The sequence below is a fragment of the Barbatula barbatula genome (genome assembly GCF_947034865.1).
Source record: "Barbatula barbatula genome assembly, chromosome: 17".
Lineage (NCBI taxonomy): Eukaryota > Metazoa > Chordata > Actinopteri > Cypriniformes > Nemacheilidae > Barbatula > Barbatula barbatula.
In genome coordinates, this window is record NC_136780.1 from 6,203,983 (window position 1) to 6,227,917 (window position 23,935).

The 23,935-nt window shown below is 41.4% G+C and overlaps 1 protein-coding gene across 4 annotated transcripts in view; it reads left to right on the forward strand.

Annotated features, from left to right (window-relative positions):
- casz1 (castor zinc finger 1) overlaps positions 1 to 23,935 on the forward strand; it is a 168,143-nt gene that overhangs the window by 98,923 nt on the left and 45,285 nt on the right. Inside the window, exon 1 of one of the 4 annotated variants that reach the window (XM_079478790.1) lies at positions 23,207 to 23,322. The exons of the other annotated variants lie outside the window; for them this stretch is intronic. Coding sequence (XP_079334916.1) covers positions 23,244 to 23,322 — 79 coding nt within the window. The 5' untranslated portion in view covers positions 23,207 to 23,243. Of the gene's footprint in view, positions 1 to 23,206; positions 23,323 to 23,935 lie in introns of those variants that run through there. 4 annotated transcript variants of the gene reach the window in all.

Consider the following 23,935-nt stretch of genomic DNA (forward strand, 5'->3'; position numbering starts at 1 on the left):
GGCATATCTGCTATCTCGTGCCATCTATCTCACCTTTTGCAACAAATATGGCACACGCGAGTAAGAATTAGACAATCCGTTTCTTCCCCTACGTGCGAGACATCATAGGATTTTCCTGTTCTGGCACATACGGTCGCAAAGTTATGGAAAGATAATCTTTCTCTATGAAAAAGAGGCTGGTGCAATGGCTCTATTTCACGTTTATGATCTTTCACGTGAAATTCTAATTTCATGCAAAGTGGGGGAGACAAATAATCTTCCTCAGCTGATACGGTATATAAGAGGTGAAAGAAGAATATGAGGAAGCAATTAGCACAGTGTGGAAGACTTTCGTCTGTTTGTCTCAAAAGCTTGAGCTCAGATGGGCTAGAATGAAATTTGCATGCTCCGCTTATCTGCGCTCCCTTATTATGCCGTCTGAAAGGAAGATTAAGTCGGTACAAAATGTGGTGACTAATCCTTTTAAATGTGGCGGGGGTCTTTAAGGTGTGAACAAGCCTGTAGGCAGGTTCCAGGCAGGGTTGTTAGAAGGGCTACTGTAACCCGCTCTTGACAACTGAGAGCGTACCGCCGGGTTCAGACTCTGATGACTTCCTTAGGTCTGGCAGGAGCAGGGAATGTCGCGCGTTCTGCCGACCAGCCGTCTGTGGGGCCGAGCGACTGATTGACCAGGCTGACGGAGTTTATGTCTGTTCTGGTAATCTCAAGCGCCTTATCGCCGACCCGTACCCGGGGGTCGTGCGGGGTGGGGGGTGATAAGATTAGAGACGTGCATTTTTGGTGTTCTTATGTGAAATCTCAACAACGTTACGGTCGTGATGTTGTCGGCTCGTGCGTGTGTGACATTAATCTCCTGAAGTTTATCATGTGGAATTAGCAAGTTCCCCCTCATCTAATCAGTCATGAAAAACATTCAGTTATTTGCGTGCTCGATTTTTTTCCCCTGAAAGACAATCCTCGTGTTTTTTTTTTGTTCCCTGCACGATAAGCAAGGGAAATGAACGCGTTGCCTCGTCTTCCCTGTTGCCTTTTTTTCCTCCGAGATTGTTTGCATTAGAGAGCCACTGTGCTGATTTCCTGTCCTCTCTGGTAATTGACTGCAAACAGGGTTGCCTGCGATTGAAACCTCCCCTACTGCGAATCCTCTGGTTGTGTGTTCTTTTGCCTGTGACATTCTATTCACTTGGGTCAGTAGCAGGCAGCGGCAGCAATAATTACAGTATGTACATGATAAATCTGAAGCCCAGCTGTTCCATTCTGTCACAGCCTACACACTAAACCAAGCGGAGAGCAAGAGAACAAGGGAAAGCAAAAGGGGGCTTGGGAGTTTGCTGTTTGACTGATTCTTTTTTTTTTAACTCTGTAACTTGATAGGATTACATGGTTCTTGGACCCACACCTGTTAAGAGGCTGTTAACAGAGCAGTTGGTGGTGTCATGGCTTAGAGCTTACATTTTTTTTACTCTTTCTGATCTTATGAGTTCTTTTGCCTCGTTTTCAAGCAACACTAAGTGTTAATACCCTTCATTTCCACACTGAAAGTGTGGTGGTGAAACTTAAATTGCTTCTTGAATTCAAAAAATGCAGAGGTTTGTCAATGGAAAATCTAAGTTGTGACGTATATTATTATACGTATTATGTAACGTCCTAAATTTAAAAAGTCATAAAGTATTATTTACCTTAACATGTCTGAATAAATCTTAGTAACAAAAATATTTTCAAGGTATTGAATGGGTATCATGGTAATATATAGTACAGTGTCACCACATGTTTCTGTAAAATTTATTTGAATTCATATTTATTTTAGAATTACTGTTCACAGGGCTTGCGAAACGAGTCGAACCCCGTGCAAGTTATGTGGCAAACAAGCCACCTGACACCGAGCCTGTGTGCTATTATTTGTGCAATTTTATGTCTATCTATTCATACACACTGAGCAATAAATGAAAGGGCATGTGGGGTTGTTGAAGGCAGCCTTCATTAAATAATGTTCCAGCGTGATTTAGATATTTTCCACAACTGCACAGAACACGACAAATGCCATGTTACGGCTTGCACGACCGGCAGAAATAGAACGAAAAAACCTGTTCGAGTTTGCCCAGAATTTTTTTGCAACTTTCTCCTTTATACCTTTTATTATGCAACCTGCCTTGCGGATCTCTGGTATGTGTGGATTGTGTGAAGGCATAAGGCAGAGAAATAGAGTTTTGCTAATGACTTGTTTATTTTGCCTGTGCGCTGCTATCCTTGAATACCATATTTGGATTTTGTTAGTCTCACTTACTGAGCCCAGTCACTTTGCGAGGGGTTCCAACACCTGTCCTCCCTATTGTGCTGGAACTTTCTATATTTGGCTTATAGTTGAACTCATTGGTTGGTACAAAAGGGCAGCATTTGTCAAAGTCGAGGGGGGTGAAAGAGACTGGTGCTACAGGCCAAAATTCTGGAAGTCTCTAGAAGTGATCCGAAACTGATTTTTTTGCACAAATAAATCAACAAGAAAAAGAGAGTTATACAACATCCCTCTTTAACTATGTTTTTTTTGGAGCTAAAGTAATCTTATCTCCGAAAGGAGGGAAGAAATTTTAATAATCATAATTCAGAGAAATTTGATTGTCTTGATAAGTAATCAGAGTATGATGATAAATAAGGGAACATTATGAATATAAAACAATTCGCCTGCCATGCGCTGAATGTGTCGTGTCCATTGGACGCCCATGTGAGCATTTCTACAGAGTGAAATAACCTGGCCGGCCCTTAATTGTTTGAAAATATTGGAGGCCCCTCTTCACCTGTGTGTGCGCTCCCCTCTCCCCTGATTCATTTCAGAGACTGTCCTCCGCTGCTGGAGAATGGCGTTAATTTTTTTATTACCTGTTTGACTCTCCAGCCTTATTACTGTAGCCCCTTAATGTTCTCCGTAACCGTGGAAACCAGATGAATAAACGTCCGCAATAGAAAATGAGATGATTAAACAGGTCATCCTTGCAAAACAAATTCGCTTGGTCGAGCGCAATTTGTGTACCAAGCGCCTGTCTTAACAGTTTGCTAACAAGGGGATTGTTTGCGAGGCCGAGGGGAGAAAACTAGGGAGTAATGATAAACTAGCTGTGAGCATGAAATTATCAGAGTGTTTTGGAAAAAAAAACTGATGAAAAGGGTTTACATTATATATGAAAAAATTAAGCAACTTAATTTCAATTTCTCAGGAGGAAAGCCTGTGAATCTGTCTCTGAACGCTCTTTGCTTCCTTTCGCCCCGTAAGGAATGTGCTTAACGTTCCTCAAAAATGTACATTTAGCTCAACTAGTCACATAACAAATCAAGCTGTATTTTAATAGTTACTGTATCTCATTTTTAAGGTACAGACTATACATTCTGTGAGGTATGTGGACGGTTCGCAAAGAGACCTAAAAATATTCATGCCCTAAAGGAGAATACATCCAGTGTTATTCGAAACACCCCCTGGCTTCGTTCTCAGATCCCTTTATTTGTGATGTTTTTCCTCCACCCTTCCTCTCTTCTGTCATATTGAACAGATTTTTACTCCTTTTTGCATATTTAACATGCCATATTTCATCCCAATACGATCGTTTGGTCGCTCTCATCCCTGTAAATAAGAGACTTCCCTTCGCACATTTAGATTCGTAAAGACAGGGCAGATTCCCAAGCTGTGTCTGTGTTTTCAGCGCCACCACCAATGACAAACATCGGCCATGTTGTTTATGGATGTACACCACTTAAGGGTGTTGGCTGTTTACGCTGTAGTGCCACTTTCTCTCGTTCTTAAAAAATTACCAGCCGATTGACTTTTTTTACAATTCCAGTGTCACCGGGGTACGTTTGCGCTGGATTCAAGGTCTCCCGGGGCGAGAACGTGGCACGTTTTCAGAGAGCTATGTTGCCCCAGCGCTGGGGCGTGTGTGGCAGAAACTGAAAAGCGCTCGTGCATTATTGATGTTTTAATTTGTGCAAATGCCCGAGTCTTTGTTAAGTGATTATAGAGCTGTAGAGATAAGGAACAGGTACTTTGGGCAGAAACAAGAGCCGGTGTCCACTTTGACAGCCTAGTTTACAGGACGTCGCCCGGCAGGGTTCAACAAAAAATTACAACGTGTCAAGAGATTAAAAAAGGAAAAAAAACGTGTTGATCTTTTGTACTTTTTTTCTCAAGCACACCTCTCCCATTTATGGTAGCGTTTTATAGATCTTTTACATCCCTTATCAAAAATTATTTGATGTAAATATAATAGAATTGACCTGAAAAGCCCCATAATTAAATAATGCGTGTGACGCCAGCAGCTGACCTTGGGAAAGAATGTGCAGCTGTATTACCTCAAACTAGAACAACAAACCCATAAAATAATGCTACGCAAAGTGAGCTGGTTGTAGGTAAATACGAATAAAGCACTTCGCTTTTTTTAAACCTTGATAAACAGGAACATAAGATCATAAAGTTTTCCATGACGTGTCTCATTGCTGTTGTAACTGGCAGGTCGGTCCTATCATTGCTGTTCACAAATAAAGTGAATCAACAGGAAAAGTGAAATATTGTAATTAGGCTGTCATGCAGAACACACACGAGTCAAGTCGCTTTTAAAATGAAAATCATAACGTCAGCAGCAATGCTGCAGGGTGTTCACTTTTTGTGTTTTTGCCCCGATGTTTGTGGTTTTAGAAAAGGTGTGTGCAAGAAAAATTTCAAAGAAAGTGAAAGAATAAAACAAAGAAATAAAGTTAGGGTGTGACTTTGTACACTGTGTGCTGAATAAATGTAATTAATATTTAAATCATCCATATAGAATAAGTTATGCTATTATTGCTTTGACAATTCAAGCAGTTTCAGTGCTTTCCAGAGTTTTTTAGTTTTTTAGTTTTGTTCTTCAGACAGTTTGTCTCCATTACCTTCCCTCTGGGCATTCACATCACATTACAACCTACAACATATGTAAAGCATGTTCCTCACATACAGCCTTTCATCGTGTTAAAATAAACCAAAAGGCCATCCGCCCTCACCGGTTACAGCATGAATGAGACAGTGAATCCTGTGGCAGCTTTAACAGCGAGCCTGTTTTACATCCCGACCCACACACACTGACACTCTTATAGACAGAGCGCTGGTGGCGACTTACACTTACTGTTCTGGAAAGGCACTTGCCTGCTGTGTTTACACTGAAATCTGCCTTAACCCCATCTTGTGAAGCCACTGGCTGAGGACATTAAATGTGAGGCACGTAATGTGAACCTGCTTGAAAACGGAACGAAAACCCTTCAACTAAATCGCTACTGGAATTCCAACCCGCGAGTTTTGCTTTATGATGTTAAGAGATGCGTTTTGCAGAAGTTCAAGAAATCTCCCTCCCTTGAGTGAAAGCCGAGCCCGAGCAGGAAAGTGACCCTCTGTTTTAACTTTTCTCTGTGACAGATGACATTTGGCCCATCTATTGGATCACATGTCTCACATTATCTCTTATTTCACTAAACCCACAGTTAATTAATAATTTATGCAAATGTTGATACATGCAATATCTTCAACAAACGAGACAGTACCCGCATACAGTTTTGCTTATAATTAAACAACAATTCTTTTTAAAGCAAAATAAGCACACGTAGAAAATTCACATTTGTGCCCACATTTGTCATTTGTGTCAATGGGAGTTCATGTTTGGTGGAAACTTGATTCACTTCTGGTAAGCAGGCGCTGTATATTCTCAGCCTGTTATTTATACTGTATGCGCCATATAGTATGTAAAGGCTTTATTGTGCTCCCGTACGGCTTGAATGTTCACAAAGAGCAGCTATGTTCTGTAATTAACATTTTAAATCACTATATATTTTGTAATCAGCAAAGGTTTTCTGAGGTGAAAATACTGACATATCCCAATAATTAGAGACTGAAGTACACTTTTTATGACGTGCATATTTCTCAACCAGAGAGAGAGAGAGAGATGAAGCAAGAGAAAAGAGAGAAAACAACTGGCATGTTTTGGCAAGTTGTTTTACATATCAATATTTTTCGTTTTTTTTGTGTCAGTGCCGCGTGCCGTACAGAAGATGCATTAAAAGTGCCATAACTCGCATAACCCGGCCGGGCTAAAATCAATTGGAATGGATAGTTAAGCTGGTGCTAAAAATCAATGAGCAATTCATGTCCTTGATCACACTGTGTCATTTCTCTCAATGTTAGGACTCAAAGCCCTGCAGAGCGTAACCGGCCCTCCCCTGCACTGTATATATGTGTGCATATTTAGTTTCTACATTTTCAAATTGTAATGCAATGTTGCATGCGCTTGTGCTGCCTGATATTGGCCCCCGTCTTGCTTACGGACAATATTCTGAGTCAAAGAAATCTTATCTGGCCAATCTGGGCTGAACTGGATGAGTTACTATCTCAATCAAACACTTAAAAATAGCTGAGGGTCAAATTTCAATGATCAGAGTCTTCTTGGCCTCTCAAAATGTTGTAATCAATTTGCATGGCATACCAGCCCAGCGGTTCCCTGGCAATGCGAACGCTAACCGAGTCCACAGGTTCTGTAATGGAGGGCTGGGGGGGGACGTGGCCAGACAGATTAGGAAGACGAAAAGTCAGTGTTTCAAAATAGTAATTTTGTCCTTATTAATGCCATTAGTGTAACAGTCAGCATGCATCAGATCAGAGGAGAAGAAGACTGGCTCAGTCCCTTGTCTCGGCACAATGACGGGACTGTGTCGAGAGCAATTTGAGCATTTTGTGTTGACGAGTGAGTCTATATTCTCTAGGCTTTGGTAAACGATGCTGTTGGTGTGGGCAGTAGTTTTTATGCATCTGAAATGACTGGGCTTTTTGTTCTTGCAATTTAACGTTTCAAGACCCAAAGATTTTGTTGTTTATATGAAATGAAATTGATGCATGTAAATGTAAAAAAGAAATAAGATTCTGTCATTATTTAGCAAAGTTGTACACATTTCTTTGTTATGTATAACATAAAGAAGATATTTTAAAGATCGCGGGAAACCAATCAGACTGTTATAACTTTGCTACACGATGCAGCTGATTGGTTCCTTCCGTATCTGCGGCCAATGAGCTTGCTGCTCTACGTTCAGATTGTTGTAGCCCTCCTCCCAGCTCCACCTGTATAGATCTGCTTCAAGGTGATCTCGTAAGCCATGGAGGTTTATTAATACATGCTATATGCGCATCAGCAGTGTTCTTTATATGCACACAACAGCATGTTGTGGATGTATTGGCAGTGGCGTGTCAACGTACTTGCTCCGCCGCAGCAGCAGCTTTAGCGTAGCAGATCTATTCCGCCAAGACCAAACACATTGATATATCATGTACACTACCGTGCTTAACCCTCCGAGAGTTGTCATGGCAGAACTGGTATTATGGATCAGATACTGAAGGGAGTTACTGGGGGAAAATCCCACACAAAAATCTCACTTTTCGTAAACATAAACCTGGATACTTTACACACTCGTATTATCCAACCAACCAATTATTTACTATTACTATTTTATTAATGATTCACCTGTATCTGTTGTTTACATTTGGGGTTGGGTGAACGTGAAATTTTCTGAGATTATGGCACAAAATGCTATCATGCACATCATCAGCCTAATTATCATGCGAGGAGTGCAAAATGAAGGGATGCGAATGGGCACAGTCATCCACGACGGCTGTTAATAACGCAGGCCTGTTATCGAACACAGTTGTGATAAAAGATGACTGCAAATGACATTTCTGAGTCCAGGCCTCGATGTAATCGATGCGTGTTAACAGGCCTGCTCACATTGAAATCTTAAAGCTACCTCCTCCCGTCCTGCGTCTGGCATGTGGCTACAGACATTTTTTACAACCCCCCCCTTATATAATTTGTTACGTGTTTGTGTAGCCTTTCAGTGAGCAGTTGTTTAACACGACAGGTGTGGCCCTTGTGCTTTTTTCTGTGTAAATGGCACCCAGTCATACGACGAATGCCACGGATTTAGCACACGGGCCTTCAAACCAGTTGGCTTGTGGGATAGAAAAGGCAGAGCGCACACGGGCTGTTGACTCCCAGAGGTGAGATGTGCCTGAGCAGCTGCTCCCCTCAAAATCTTTTTTTGAAGGAGAGGATATTTTCCCCCCGTGTTTCCAATAAAGCAGAAATGAGTGTTTGTGGCAACTGGGGCTGTGGTGTGCCCATACCGCACTTGTGTGGAGTCGATGTGGAGTCCGGTTTTCTAAAAAAAGGGCTCTCATAGTAACAAGTTACAGTATGACAACATTTTCTGAGTCAGAAGCAATGACAGTAAAAGGTGAAGAACGAACTCTGAAAACACCTCTGCGTAGCTTCGTGTTTGCCTCTCTCTTACTGTCTCGCTCGCTCTCCCTCTCTCTCTCAATCCATCTGCATCATGTCGATCTGTCAGGCTGCCAGTGTCTGTTCCAATTAGATTCCACTTAATACACGTAACCTCGATTAACACGCAATCAAGCTCAGATAAATCACATCCTTTAAGTCCCCCCCTCCTCAGCACCATTGCTGTGCATCACCCTGTTTTCAATGCAAGCACATCCACAGTTTCATTTTATATAAAGCCGCTTTGATGTGAGCATGTTTTGTAATTTTGGTTTGCTGTTGATAGGAATCTTTCTCACTTCTAAATGTCCGTTCAGTAGTTTAGTTTCAGTAGCTGGCTGATATGAGGCGTGTACCCGAGCAAATGTTTTGAGGATTATGTGTGTGCGAGGAGATAATTCGCACTGTTTATTGAGCCTCAATGTTCACTCAGAAGAGAACAAACAAAAGAAAAGCAAGAAAACAAAACGACCCAGGACAACAAAAAGGTCTGCGCAGCACTCCAGAGTCTTGCTTAATGTCTCGCTTTATTAATCACACTAAAAGTGCTAACATTGACATGTTTAACGGATTAGAGTTTTAATAACAGCCCGGGTTAAAGTGCTTGCACATCTGAGAAGATATCCTGTCTGACGCGGGCAAGCCCCTCCCTCGCTCTCCTCGCCGATGATAAACAGGGGCCGGGTGGGGGCAGGAGGATTAGGACCTCACCTCCACATCACGCACCTCCGAATTATTAACTCGCACTACAGGGAGCCACTGCTCTCGACCCAGAAGACTCACAACTCAGCCAGAAGCCTCTGAATGTACTGCGATTATCGACGTATACATATAAATACCTGACTTGTTTTGTAACGCTGTAGCATAAGTGGTGGTCTAAAGCGCCGATGAGTTTCAGTAGGTGGACGCTGGCTGGCAGGGCTGATTGCAAATAAATTAAGCTACGAAAAAGGATCAGGTTGATCCGTTTCTTATCTCCAATGCTGAGTTGTCAAGTCTTTTATGGGACTTTGGTAAAGACTTTGTGTTTACGAACAGGGACAAGTGTCTTAAATTCACTCTTCCTGATGATGTGAAAATAGTGTCCTGAAATAGAACTACGAAGAAACGAAAGTTAAACTGTGGTAGATATATTTGCTTAGATGCTTTAGTTTGAAGTTTAATATTTGACATTATTTTATTGGCGCAGTGGTTAGAGCATGGCGCTAACAATGCCAAGGTCATGGGTTCGATCTCCGGGGATTGCACATAGTCAGAATCTAATGTATAGCACAATGCTTGTGTGCAATGTGTGGGCACAGGTGTGTCTGTACATCAGCTATTTTACGTATTTTGAGTCTGTTTTTGAGTCATAAATGAGTTATAACTTATATGTTAGGAATCTTTATTAAAAACAACGACCACTGTGGAGATTCATATTTTAACAATTTTTTTATTGTGTTTGAGAGAAAAATAACTATTATGTGGCATGTGCCGTTACGGTGATGCAACATACTAGTCATACTGCCTACCCCCTTTTTATTTTAACAGAGGTGTGTCCGGAGACTGTTGATTGACAAGTAGATGTTTCCACTATTTGTTTTTACGCATAATTAAAAGCAACCTGTTTTTAAAAGGCAAATACGTCAAAGCCTAATTGTTCTCTAAATATCAAAAACAAAATTTTCTCCATGGAGAAAGCACATTGTTGTTTTCATGATCGTTTTTTTCTCTCTCCTCGTTCCCAGAGAGATCGGACAAACAAATTTTTTCCTCCACGGAGAAAGCGCATTGTTGTTTTTTTACTTTTTATGATCATCTTTTTTTCTCTCCTCGTTCCCAGAGAAATAGAGAATAACACTGATGAGGTTTAGCAGCTTCATCCAGGCGATGGACGAATATAATAAGTGTTTTCGTAGACATCACCCGTGATTATCTCATTGAGCCGTTTTGGGTGAGTGTGGTGGATTTAGGCTGCTCTATTGTGCTGACATCATCACTCTTTAACAAGCTACATTAAATCGCGGCTAAAATCATCTCAAACTCTCCCGAACGGCACAACAATGAGTGTCTGGGACATTGAAAGGAAAAGCCTGGGGTTTAAACTTTTTTTTCTGTGTGCATGTGAGCGTTCGTGTTTGTTTTGCATAGTAAAGCATGTCGTACGTAGTAGAATGAGGGAATTGGGACAAATTGGATAAAGGGAAAACACATCTTTCTATGTATGTGCAGTCAGATGAACAATGAGTAGACAGTTCTCCAATTCACTGTTAATGTGTCTTTTTTCCTTTTTTAGGGGCATTTAATGAATGTGCCATTGTGCTTTTCTTTTGCAGCGTGTAGTGTCACTGCATGATTTGAATGTAATCTTATTTTATGATCTTTCTCTGGAATAACAATTATTTCTCAACACTGACACCATGTCCTGCAGTCTTATCAACAATATAGTACTTGTTTGTTCAGCTGCGGTGTCCAGTAAATTTTTTATGATCAGTGCTTTGTTTTAAAAAAAGTTTGCGTTGAATTCAAATAAATTTTATTTTTATAAAAATGTATTAAACTTTGATTAGTTAATCAACTTTAATTCATTTCTTTCTAAAATATTTTGTTGATAAAATTAAAAATGCACCAGGTTTTCCGCATCCATTGCGCGGACTTTATAACATTGATCACTTAAATTCAAGAGACCGAGTTGCACGTTTTTGATTTTACATTTCTGAACAGCATTTTGCAGCACTCGAGTGGTGAGAAAAGCCAGTGACTGACAGATAGATTATTTAGTGCCGCTGAAGTGGGCTGAGATCAGGCCACTGCTCCCACTTGCCTCAACCTCTTGTTAGAAGGAGGAGCGCAGGGAGGCAGGAGCTGTGGAGGTGCAGCGGAGCTCTTTAAAGAGGCTCAGCGTGGGCAGCGTGGAGCGATGTGACAGAATTAGCCAAGCCCAAGTGAGCAGGGCTGGTAGATCAGCACTGCTGGCAGTCTGCAGAACTGCTGCTCAACACCAGCCAGTGATGAACCGATGCTGAGCCAAAAGAGACCCAAACCCCCTTTTCATAGAATGCCTATTCTTGGGCCTAGAGACAAGCGTATGGTAGATAGAAGGGAAAAAGGGCTTTGCAGCACATTTTACTTCTGTTATATGACACTTCAAGTAGAGGATATAAAGTGGGACTTATATTCACTCCCTGAAAAGTGATTGAATATTGAAAAGGGGGTTTGGCCTTAATGGCATATGATAAGGGATCTTGATGATGTCATCAGTTTCAGGACATATTATTGCTATTATTATTAATGATTACATATTGATAAAAGATTATGAAGACAAACTAATTTGTATACCAAGTGTGTAAAAACATACCTTTATTTTAAAGCACAAGCTCCCAAAAGTCAACCAAGAAAGCCAGATGAAGAGTCACATCCCATCGGGTCGACTTGTAGTATCGCCTACCTTTTGAAATGAAACCCTGCAAATAAGTATTTTTCAAAGTCACTTTCTCTCTGTATCATCACTCCTGAGGAGACTGAAAGAGAGGCCGGCAGCTGAAAGATAATATGTTTAGCGTGCAGACAACAGATCAAACCTCATCCCGGTTAGTGAGTGTTTGTGGCTTTGCTTGCGTGTGGTCAAGGAAAGTGAGGGCAAACAAAACATTGTGCAGTGCGAGTGTCAGCACTTTGAGTTCAACGGTAATGCTCCGTTGTGCCGGCGAGGGCCTGCTTTGATTTTGTCATTATTATAGGGCCTAGTTATTTGAGCAGGGCTGGGGGTGGATTCCACTAACTGTCGCTACATGTCCTTAATTCCTGTTGATGTGGAGGCCTTGGGCACAGAGTATGATGAAGTAGACACAGCACCAGTGGAAATTATTGTGTGGCTTCTGAATATCACATTGTAGTTGACTGTTCTGCTTTAGGTTGCATGAATGCCCGGCCGGGTGTATCCGTGCACAGTGCTGCCTATCTACCGTGTAACCAAAAAAAAGTTTTGGTTTTAGATCTGATTATTTAACACAAGGAAGGTGGAAGGTTTGTTTCGGTATGAGGCATGTTTTTTTGCCTGTTTAAAGCGGTTGTTGCGTTCAAAAGATGTTTGAAGGTGTTTGGTGAGGGAACAAGAAGCGAAAATGTGCTAAATGACTGATTTACAGAACTACTTTTTAGTGGCCTGTTATAATCTCTATATGGTATTTCCCACATACAGAATGTAAATTCTTCATAATTTAAAAAATAATACATTTATAAATGATATTACATTCAAGGAGTTACAATGGTATATCATTTAAATAATAAGATGAATTTGTTAACATACAGCATGTTTATGATTAGACAGTAATAAAGTTCTACAAAAAGAGCGAGAGAGATGGGGCAGGCGAGAGAGAGAGAGAGAGAGAGAGAGAGAGAGAGAGAGAGAGAGAGAGAGATACATTGAGGGGAAAGAAAAAAACAATCTCATCAGGCAAGAGGCCGTTTGCTTAGCAAGAGCTGACAGTCTTTGTGTATGTAAATGAAGAATTTAGACTAATGGAGTTGAACCATTTCTAATTTTGTGATGGCAAGAGGATTTTGATTGAAAGTAATTAAGCAAGCTAGCTGTAAAATTAATTAAAGCAAAAGGAGGGGGGATTTTTATTGGATTGGATAGCGATATAGCTGCTGTCAGGCAGGGGGACAAATGGGGGTGACCTGGATTCTCTGCCCTCCCTCCTCCCACACGAGACTTTTATGTCACTTTAATCTCCTTAGAGCGGCTGGTGTGCATTTGTTCGAAATAATCAAGGAAATATGGTCAGAAATTGTCAGCTTTCAGATCTAATTTACCTGACAGCATCGCGAGCGTGCGCGCGGCCATCGTTGCGTATGCCTGCGCAATGCTTTTCCCGGCACCCCCCCGCCCCGTCCCTATCCTCGGCTTTGTGGAAAATGCATTTGACAGTTTTGAGACATCTTGACTCCTTGTTAAAAAAAAAGAACTTGGCCAGGTTGAGATGAACCCTTCAGTGTGGCAGTATATCAAGGTTGGGACTAACTTGCGTGTATTAATACTAAGGGCGTGTGTGATAATACCGAGAACTTGTACAAAACGTGAAAGTTATTTAGTTTCTATTTGACTAATGTATTTCAGCTCTGGCCAAAAAGCATTTTTAGGGTCACCTATTTAGATAATTTTGTATCTTTAAACTTGTTTTATTACCTTTGTATCTCGTTAGATCATAAATGTCAGCATTGTCTAAGTTTGTCATTATAAAATGTACTCATATTCTTTTTAAGACCAGCTAAGCAGGTTTCCTCTCAACCTCTTCATCACAGCCCTTGGGGGGGGGGTGCGGAGGGTGTAAAGCCACTGTAGTGCATTGGGGTCCCAGTGAGACAGGGGCACGGACCGGTGCCTCTAACGGGATTAAACCCCTCTAAAAAACACTCCCTCATCTTCATCCCCTCCCCCAAGACCCCCATACAGTCCCCTTTATCAATTAATATAATAAAAAGGTGGAACAAAGAGCTTCCCTTCTCTCCGTAATTAAACTTGTCCATCTCTGGAGGACCCCCATCGCAAGGACCCTCCTTAAAACCAGCCCGGATCATCAAATCCCAGCGCTCGACCCCTTCCTGAGTCGCAGATATGGAGGTGAGATAGGAGCATTGTGCATCCGACACGGTCTTGTAATGGAAAGAGCTCTTTCTCCATATGCCATTACTGTTGAGTGGTGAGTGATATTAACCTAAGCAGTTGCACATTGAATCCCCCTATTACGACATCCTGTTTTCACCGCCACCTTCCTTCACGAGCTCTCAGCTCCTTATCTGTGCTGTCACCATATGTGTGAGCCTGTTAACAAACCTGTATTCAGAATATCAGGCACTTCATGTATGGATGTGTGTGTGGGGGGGGGGGGCAGGTGAACCCAGGTAGATGTGCACATTCGCAACCCAGCAGAGCTTTTGATAGAAATTAGTTTCACACAATATGCAAATTCACGCAATTGAAAAAGGGTCTCTTTAAGTGACAAGTTGATATGTGATTAAACGACAATTAGAGCGCTGGAAATAAGCGACAGCACCGGGTCAAGTGCTGAGCTGAAAGGTAGCAGACTATTGAGGAGACAGCCATGGGGGAGGCCAGTAACAGGACCCAAAACAAATTAGCTGCTGAAAGGAAAGGTTGGCACAGCTTGTCAATAAATGTGTAAAATTAGAATCAAAGGACGGACATTTTCAGGTAGTGTGTGAGAACATTTCCTGGAGTGGGGCTTGCACATGTAAAACAGGAAATCATGATTTTAGGTTCATATTGGTGGTTGCTATGGTATTCTGAATGGTTGCTAGGGTGGCTCTAGCTGGTCACTGGCCCAAGTCAAACAAGCCCTGCCTTAATTTTTCATCAATTACTTATTCTCATGTCTTTTCATACATGTATGAGTTTCGTTCTTCTGCAGAACCCAAAAGATGATATTTTGAAAAAAGCTGGTAACCGAAAAGCATTGGCTCCTATTGACCTCCATCGTACACCACTGAGACATTTCTCAAAATATCTTTTTTTTAAAGAGTCATACACAATTTTGTCCTGTAGGCATGTCCATATAAGCAGACCCCAACCTAAACCTAACTCTATAAATAGTGCACATTTTGGTTTTTCTTTCTGGTTTGGCCTTAAATGTCCCCTCCTACCATCCCGGTCTTACCCCCATGGTGGGACTGCAATGGAAGGATTGCCTTTCTCACTAAAGAGGGACATGAAAGGGCCGTGGCCTGTCCTGGCAGCAGATGGCCGTGGCCTCTAATCCCCTTTGATGCTGTGCTGGGCAGTTGCTCCTGAACATCTCCTGCAAAGCCATGAAAACTTGAGCTACTTTTCCTCTAACTGACCCCAATTGTCAAGGAGCTGGCAGCTGTCAGACTTGGTTAGCTGTGCTTTTACTGTGAGACTGAAGGGCACAGGTTGCTCAGTCTCTCTCTCTTTCTCTCTCTCTGGCTTCCTGTTTTCTGTCTGTCATTTTCTGTAGTTCAGTAGCTTTTTCTCTTAACATTGTCCCGAGGAACATAACAGTTGTACAATAATTTGTATAATTGACATTTTATTACAGGCTTATTTTTTTAGTTTTGTAGAGTTTTACAGAGGTTTTCATTTGATAGAGATGTGTTTCACGTAACTCTTGTTCTCCTGAAGAAAGTGCATCTGTCTGAGAGGCTCCCATGGAGCAGTAGGTTCACTAATGGAATTTTTAAAGTATTGAGAGTCTTTTCTCTCAAGCATTTCCTCATTCGCAGAGAAAAACCATAAGTGAGCACATAAACATCAAGGCTCGACCGTCAACACCACAATCATTTGTATAGTGGTGTGTGATAAAACGATGGGTTTCGATCAACTCGAACGGCTTAAACGAGGAGAAAGGAACGTTTTGCCTGCTTCATGACTTCACCAATGTAGCACTTACGAACAGAGTTGTACTAAATGGCTTTGATTAAATTAAAATTGCTCACCCAAATGTTACTGTGTGTTTTGCCACTGTTATCACCTTTCTTATTAATTCGACACTGTAAATAGAATCGGGACTGAACTTTAGCGTAACCCCTGTCTTCTAGCCTCCCTTGCAGCCAGTTCTCTTTTAATTAGAGGGAAACTATGAAAAAAACATTCAGTTGCCTGATACTTTTCTCAGGCGCTCATGTTAGCATGTCTCCAAAAAAGCTTCTCGCCATTCGTGAATGTTTCGGGAACATTTTCCGTAATCGTTCTTTAGATTTGTTCGCATTGGCAGGTCTTAAGGATGGTGCAAATTTGCTTGCGCCCGATCTCGAACAGATAGGCTTGATGCTGAGTCGGGTGACTATTTCAAGACTGAAATGCGATTGTTTTAATACTTTAATCCACCCGTCCTTGGCATTCAGGATTTTGAAGAAGTCTGCTGGTAATTTCAATGTCCTCCATTTGAACCCCCCTCTCATTCTGACCTCCTCAGCTGATCCTTGTCTCTCCTCCAGTCTTTTGACGTCACAGTTTTAACGTGTTAAAATAACAATTTATCACCCGACGGACCTAGTTAAACAATGTCAAGTGAGTGGACCAATCGGAATCGACTAAATCCACAGCCCCAATACAAATATTTCTTCTTAATTAAGTGTGTCCCACTTGTGTTCTCCTACACACAAAATCATTACATAGCAGCAATTTGACTACTTGGCACAAAATGTATCACTCTTGACTGCATGTTAATCTGTTAGGGCCTGGTTGTCAAGCGAGAACGGGGACACCAGCGGTGACGGTGTCCCTGTGCACTGATAGCCCCCTAAGGGACAGTTAACCCTCACATTTCCCCCGTCTGTCTGGGTGGACATTGGCATTGAGAAGGGTTGGGGTGGCCGTTCACAGATAAGGGGCTGAGGGTGATTGTAATGCTTGTTGATGGTCTTAGAGATCCTTTATTTGTGATGGACCCTCATTAAGTGCCGATCTCAACAGCAGGCTGGCACATTAGGATGGAGAGGAAGTTCAAGCTTGGGAGAGTGCATTAGAGACACCATCCTTTTGTCCTCGCTCTTTTCCTGATCTAATGTACTTTGCAAGGAATTGAAAACAGGGGTCAATAATTATGCATTTTAATTATTAACCTGGGTCCATCTTAATTGTGCTTCTTAAAGCCTCTGTGCGTGTACATGATGTTTTATTGCTCTGTTAGTCTGGACCTCTATCGTGCATAACCCCTCTTTATTTCACTGGGCTGTAGTGCCATGTTGTTCTTCCTTTTTTACACTTGTTAAGATGTTTCACATGGTCCCGAAAACCTTGAAATAGCAGGGAAAATAAGTAAATCTGTTCTACAGTCAAAACTTTGAAGACAAATATATTTGTTGGCCTCAATTTTGTATGACATTGTTTCTTATGCTTTATCATATTTATTTGGCTAGAAATTGCCCAAGATAATTTTCCACGTCCAAATCGAGTAACTATGATAGACAGAGATGTAGGAACTCTGTACATCACTTGGACCCCTGTGTGTTGTGTATGAGAGAGAGAGAGAGAGCTTATTTGCACAAGTGCGTCACACACAGGCAACAGATCATTTTAATTAGAAGATGCATTGATTGACATGATGGCTCTGGGCGAAGAGACGGAAATTTAACAAATACTCTGGTCATGGTGACCTCATTACAGACAAACAGAAAGCATTTTTCTTTTATGGAATCAGTTACGTTTCAGACAGCTAAACAATCATCCCCAGCGATCCAATTGTAAAAAAAATTAACAATATAATTATTTATTAAAATTGGAATATTATTTTTTATTATTAACAGCGGGTGATCCGCACGTCTTTAGAACAAATAAAGGCGGATGTGCCGTCTGATATCTCTCGGTATTGATAAACGCCGCTGTGAGCATCAAGTCAAGCAGAAACGCCTTTTCAGTAGGAAGTTGTAGTTTATGATCAGTCCAGTGTAAACAAATTGCTGCTGGTGGCTGGACTCAGACGCAGCCTATTATTCAGTGTGGGAATGTTTGGTTTGAAACACAAGCGTGTTATTGTTGCCACACTGATAAGAGGGGAGCCGAGCCGCTGGGGTGGCAAAAATTAAAATGGCTTTCAAAACTACCACGCTTCTAACCCACAGCCGACGGGGAAAAGACTTCCTATCAGTGCCTGTCATTTCCTTAACATCAAGTGGTTTTAACACAGTGTTTACAGCTTATTAATGTAACGTTTAAAAACTGGATCAATGCGGCCTGTGCACCGCCGCGCTCTCTCTGCTGTAGCTGGAGCTGTCAAGTGACTTGTACACCTACAATTGTACAGTACACCGAACTGCACTTTTGTGGCGTCACGGCTCAGATCTGCCACTGCTGTGTGGGAGCTAAAGCGAACTGTGTAATTACTGTCTCTGAATTCATATAGTGATACATAAAATAGTATTTACCCAGTCTCCTGAGTTGCTGTCCGTGCTGATCGCATGGGGAGAAATGTGTTGGGTCGTGACTTTGGCACCTTCTTTGTCTTCTGCTTAGTTAATTATAAAAAAATTACATTTGCAAAAATAATGTGGTAAGGTAGCATGTTCTGGGGCATGTACCATTTTTTCATTTACAATTATAATTGTCAAAAGCATCCATTTGTCTGATTAAAAAAAAAAGTTACATGTCAGATATGTAACTTTCTTTCAATTAACATTATCAGTTTACCCCACAATCCTGTTTATGTTTTAAACTGTATTTTTGCTTTTCATAAACAGGAAAGTAAATGTCAAAAAGGGTCTAAAGTCGATTTGTAAAGAAGGCATTAGGCATAACAGAAACATACTCTAAACGCCCTTCGTTTTTCCTACACCCCCCTGCTCCTCCTCTCCTCAAACACACCCACGCACAAATAAACATAAAAAGCTAATTTGTTAGCTACCTCATTTCAGGGGCCCGGGCGCAGGATATTGTGTACGAAAAGTAATGCTTTGTCAAATGTTGACACGTGTCGCAAACACGGAGCCTTTAGCAGAGCATTTATAAAGAGCGCAGGCAGCCAGGACTGTCAGCACATGAGGTGGGGAAGAGCGCCTCTGAAATGAGATTAGCCTGCTGCTCAGCTTCTGCAATCCTGAGTCTAATTGGAGATGTGTGGCTACATATATACGCATACATAGACAGAAAACATACTGAAGTGCACTGCATATTTACCTTCAAATACTGCAGCAAAACACGCTTTCTTCAAATTTGAGAAATCTTTAAACAACACTTTTGAAAATGTATAGCAGAATGTCTTTTTTGTATATAAAAAGTGCCTGGTAACAACAACTCAGACTTAAATTTGATCTGTATGGTCTGTAAAAACCATAAAGCTTAAACAAAGCTGTCACATGGACACACGATGTATATAATGCATATACCTGTAATATGTAGCACATAGACTTTTATGGTGATATTCTTTTTCTCTTTTTTGGGGTTTGACAGTCCCTGGTCACCATCCACTTCCATTGTACAGTATGGAAAAGAACAGCGTGTACATTTTTCAGATTTTTTTTTATTTTCCACTTGACAGGAAGTCGTATAGCATGAGGACATGATGACAAACTTTTTATTTAGGGTTCCCCAAATTTCGTAAAATAATGGCACAGCTGTTATGCACTGTACATAATGTAACTGTGTGACAAAACTTACATTATAAAGTGGATTAAGATGTCACTTTTAGACCCAGGACTGTTTGTAGAGTGGGTGACAGATAGTGTTGGTCCACACACCTGCCTGTGCCTCCCCCCCACACACACATGCAAACACATGAACGTTTGCCTCGCCAATGACGCCCGTCTGCCACGTGTATGTGCGTACCGCTGAGGTGTGGACTCCTGTCAGGACCTCTTATTATTTCCCAACAATCTCTCTCACCTTGGACATGCCCCTTTTCATCCATCCATCCATCTATCTATCTATCCATCCTTGGCTCTTTCCCTCTAGGGGGAGGGTGGGGTGTCAATGGCACAATGTCCTGTGCAAAAATAAATAATGAACATAAAATTGGGAAACAAAGCGCTGGCGCCCCTTAATACGCAAACACCTCCAATATGCTGATGTTTTTCTTTTGTACATTGTGTTTTCTAAATTGCCTTTGACTGCGTGAATCAGTAATGAAAGTTTATGTCCTTGCAGAAAGGAAGGACAGCCACTCTGATTCGGTTAGGCCCGAGACCATCTTCCCATGCTGGCTTCTGCACGACTTTTTTTTAATACCCCGGCTTATGAATAAATGAAGCCAGGGTGCAGTTTTTTTTTCCATATTTGTGTAAATTGCTTTAAAAGCATTTTATCATGTCATAAAAAAGTGCAATTGATCTCAAGTGCTCGGCGCACCGGACAGCTGTGTATTTTGTTAATGGCCACTTTGCTCCAAGTGGCTTATTAAAAAATTTATATATAAATGCTAAAATTGCATAAATTATTTAAACACAAAGTAAGCATTTTTTGTTTTGGTCTGGGGGGCATTGAAGAGAAGATTGAGTTTATCATAGCATCCCCTGATATTGAGTCATATGCTTGCTCGAATGCATATATTTCTCGGTGAGGAACGCGCACGGGCAGACACGCGCTCACACGCAGGGGCGCAAAAAAAGTATATATTTTTTGATGACTTAGTTTCAGCAACCGTGGAATGTCACCCATATCCTGGTTGATTGTACTTTCGAGTTTTATGATGTTTTTCATTGATTTGTTTCCCTGGCGCAGCTGCCGACCTCTATTGAGGGACGAACGTAATCAGCACTGACGCAAATTAGATGGTTATTCGTTTCGAAAATTGACAGAAAAACAATAAAAAAGATGAAATGCTCCCAAATCAATAGATATAATGAAATTCAAATAATCCGAGAGATGAGGTCTCCATGGCAACTGATAATGTGGAAAAGAAAACAATTTAATAAAGGACAGCCACGCTTTGAAAACAGATTGGGGGGTAGCTATATAGCGGTGGTGGGGTGGAGGGGTTGTGCAGGAGCGAGCGAGCGAGAGAGAGAGAAAAAATAGGAGGGCGGATGTTTGTGGTGGCTGAACAGGCAGGTCTATCGCTTGTTTCCTATGTGTGAAGGATCTGTGTCTATTCCAAGGACGGCGGAATAATTAGAAAGGCTTTCATGCCAGAAAGTGCAGATTCAGGTTTTAATACACAAAATTATTTCAGGGGCAGTGAATCGGAAAGCCATTTGTTGGTGACCTTCCTGAGGGGCCCCCTGGTACGGGGCAAGATGGAGGCAGTGTGGCAGCACAAGTTGAGTTATGGCATATTTGTGTTTTTATAGTGGCTGAGGGAATGATTGGGGGGAGGAGGGCAGGGGCTGTCAGAGAGAGAGAGAGAGAGAGAGAGAGGGAGAGAGAGGGAGAGAGAGAGGGACGTGCCGTGGGGCTGGATGGGGGCAGAGAGTGAGTGTGTGTTGCTGTAGGGTCGGGGTTGCTGATGCTAGAAAGAAAGAGAGAAGGAAAGACTTGCAGATCTGGCTGTATTTACAGATCAGTTGTCAGAAAAGCCATTTAGAGAGAATGCGTTTGTCCCATTGCAATGACAGCGCGAGTGTCTATTAAAAAGAAAAAGACAGGAAAACAGACACTGTCGGTGAGTGCGGGTATCGGGCTCTGAGGTCATCGACTAAGTTACTGTATTTATTAAGTACTTAACAAAGATATTATCTGACCTCTGCTTGTTGGATAAATAAAGATACGCATTGAAGTAATAGGGGGCACATTGTAATTTTTTCCAGTAAAAGAATTGCATTTATTATTAATCATTTTTACAATAAACAATTCTTTACGCAAGTAATGTTGCTCATTATCTTAACAGTAGGATTTCTGCGGTTGCCAAGCAACATGGCAATTGTGACATTAATATAAAATGTGTGGTCACGTGTGCATTTATTGTAATTTTAAAACAGCTTTTCTTTGTAAATCTTTAGTAAGACGTCAATTCCAATAAGTGTGCTAGACCTGTGATCAAAGTGACAAAAACTTGTTAAACCGGTCTCAGTCTGCGCTCTTATTTGTACTGTTTGTTTAATATTTCTCAAACACGCTCAATTTGCTTTTGTTCTTATGTTTATAACAGTTGGTCCAGGATAGCATGTCCGGATAGCATTACCCCTTTTTATTCTTAAGCCTCCTCCAGCTTATGACTATTATATCCTGTTAGATTGGCTAGAGATCCAAAGTTTGCTTTCTTTAACACACACCAGAGCAGTATTCAGCACGCCTGGTAAATTTAACAACATCGGACATGTTAACATATTCATCAGGTCAATGCTTCTCCGTTGATCAATCAATCCATGCATGAATGAATTAAGAGGCAACACACGGCCCCTCTTCTTCACAAGATGGGTACGAGTATCAAGCACACACACAGCTACACGGCTCTCATTTGAGTCCAGCAGAAGGTCCCCGTTCTCATTCCACATTATTTCCCTTGTTCCGTCGACACACCTCGAATTTAAAGAATGATTGTTTTTTAGCTCACCCTTGAAACCTTCCACTTACCATTATGTGCAGTTTGAGGCTGTCCGGCCCGTGATATTAATTTGAGGCTCTGTCTCAAATTCTTTTGTAAGAGTGACTCGTCTTGGAGAGAGGGAGGAAGGGCGGTCATCTGACGTGACACGGAGTCTGGGTGGGCAACGGCCCCTGCATTAATACTGCGATGTGAAAAGTGCTCCACAAGTAAGAGCAAAACTTGAAATTCCCCACTGAAGAATAGCTTGGCGCCGTCAAATCTGGCAGACTTGTGTCAATTACTGTAAGATTCTATTTTGGCCTTCCTACTTGTTTTAAACTATAACTTTATTTTGTCTTTACAAATTTTAAAGAGTTTAATGAGAATAACAACCATATTTGTGCAGCGCTATTGCGAAAATACTGACTGTATTCAAGAAGGTTTCCCTTCTGCCTTTGGCCCCACCCCAAACTTAAACCATTGTTTAAGCAAATGTTTTGACTCATTTTAAGGAAAACACCCTATTGATGGTAACAAACTGAGAAATAAATACGCTCTTCAGCTTTAAAGGTGAAAGCGCGGCGTCTGGGTTCGGCCGAGTGAGAGAGGAATGTGTGGCACATTATTAGTGTCAGCTGCAGGCAGTCTCTCTATATTTCTTACTCCCTCTCTTCGCTTCTCACTTAACAGCCTGAGCTCGCTGTGACTTCCAGGAGCACAGCTGACCGGTCTGGCTTCCTCCACTCGCTCAGTCTCGTATCACAGAAGAACTGCCCTTTTTCTCTCGCCCCGTCTCTCCCGGGCCTGTTTTTCCACAGTGGCAGTGGGGAGCAGAGGGTGTTGAAGGACCCCTACTGGTAAAGTGGGTAAACATGCGCAGCCCTGACATCTGTGCTGCGAGAGAGCGAGAGAGAGAGAGAGAGAGAGAGAGGAGAAGGGTAGAGAGAGAGGGCGAGTGCAGCCCAGCTGTAAAGGCGCACAGGGAGAGTAGAGAAAAATGCCTTGCTTTGTGGAGAGAATTCCTCCAAAGCAGCAGGGAGAGGTGAGGCAGGGAGAGAAGGGCTGTCTCCTGCCAGGTAAGACCCGCGCCAGGCGCAACACGCGCACACACACACACACACAGTGAAAGAGATGCTGTGGATTGGGTGGGCATAAGGGTGTACAGTGACAAAGGCAGTCATTACTTTGACTGTTTACATGAGGACTGAATGGAAATATGAGAATGTTATTTTTGCATGCATTGTGTGATATTGCACTTTTTTAAATTAATGTATTGATTTTACTTGTTCGTGTGTTTTAACTTTAAAAACAAGAATTGTTTATTGCATTCATTTTAATTGTTTATGTGTTAAAACTTTAATAACAAGAATTGTGCATTTTTTTACCTTTTAGAAATTCAATAAAACAAGTTTTTTAGTTCATTTATTTCGAAATTAAAATATGCATTAAAATCATGCATTTTTAATAACACTTTTTTTTGCATCTTTAAAACCTTTATTTTAATCTTAAAATAAAAATAACTTTAATTCATTTTTTTATAGAAAATAATCTTGTTTTTTGTTATATTACCAGCTTAAAACTGCTTTTGCTCCACAGGTGTGAATATGCTGTCAAGTAAAAAAATGGAATGTTTTATTATTCTTAAACAAGTCATATGTTTAGTCTTGTGTAATTTCTGTTTATATTGGA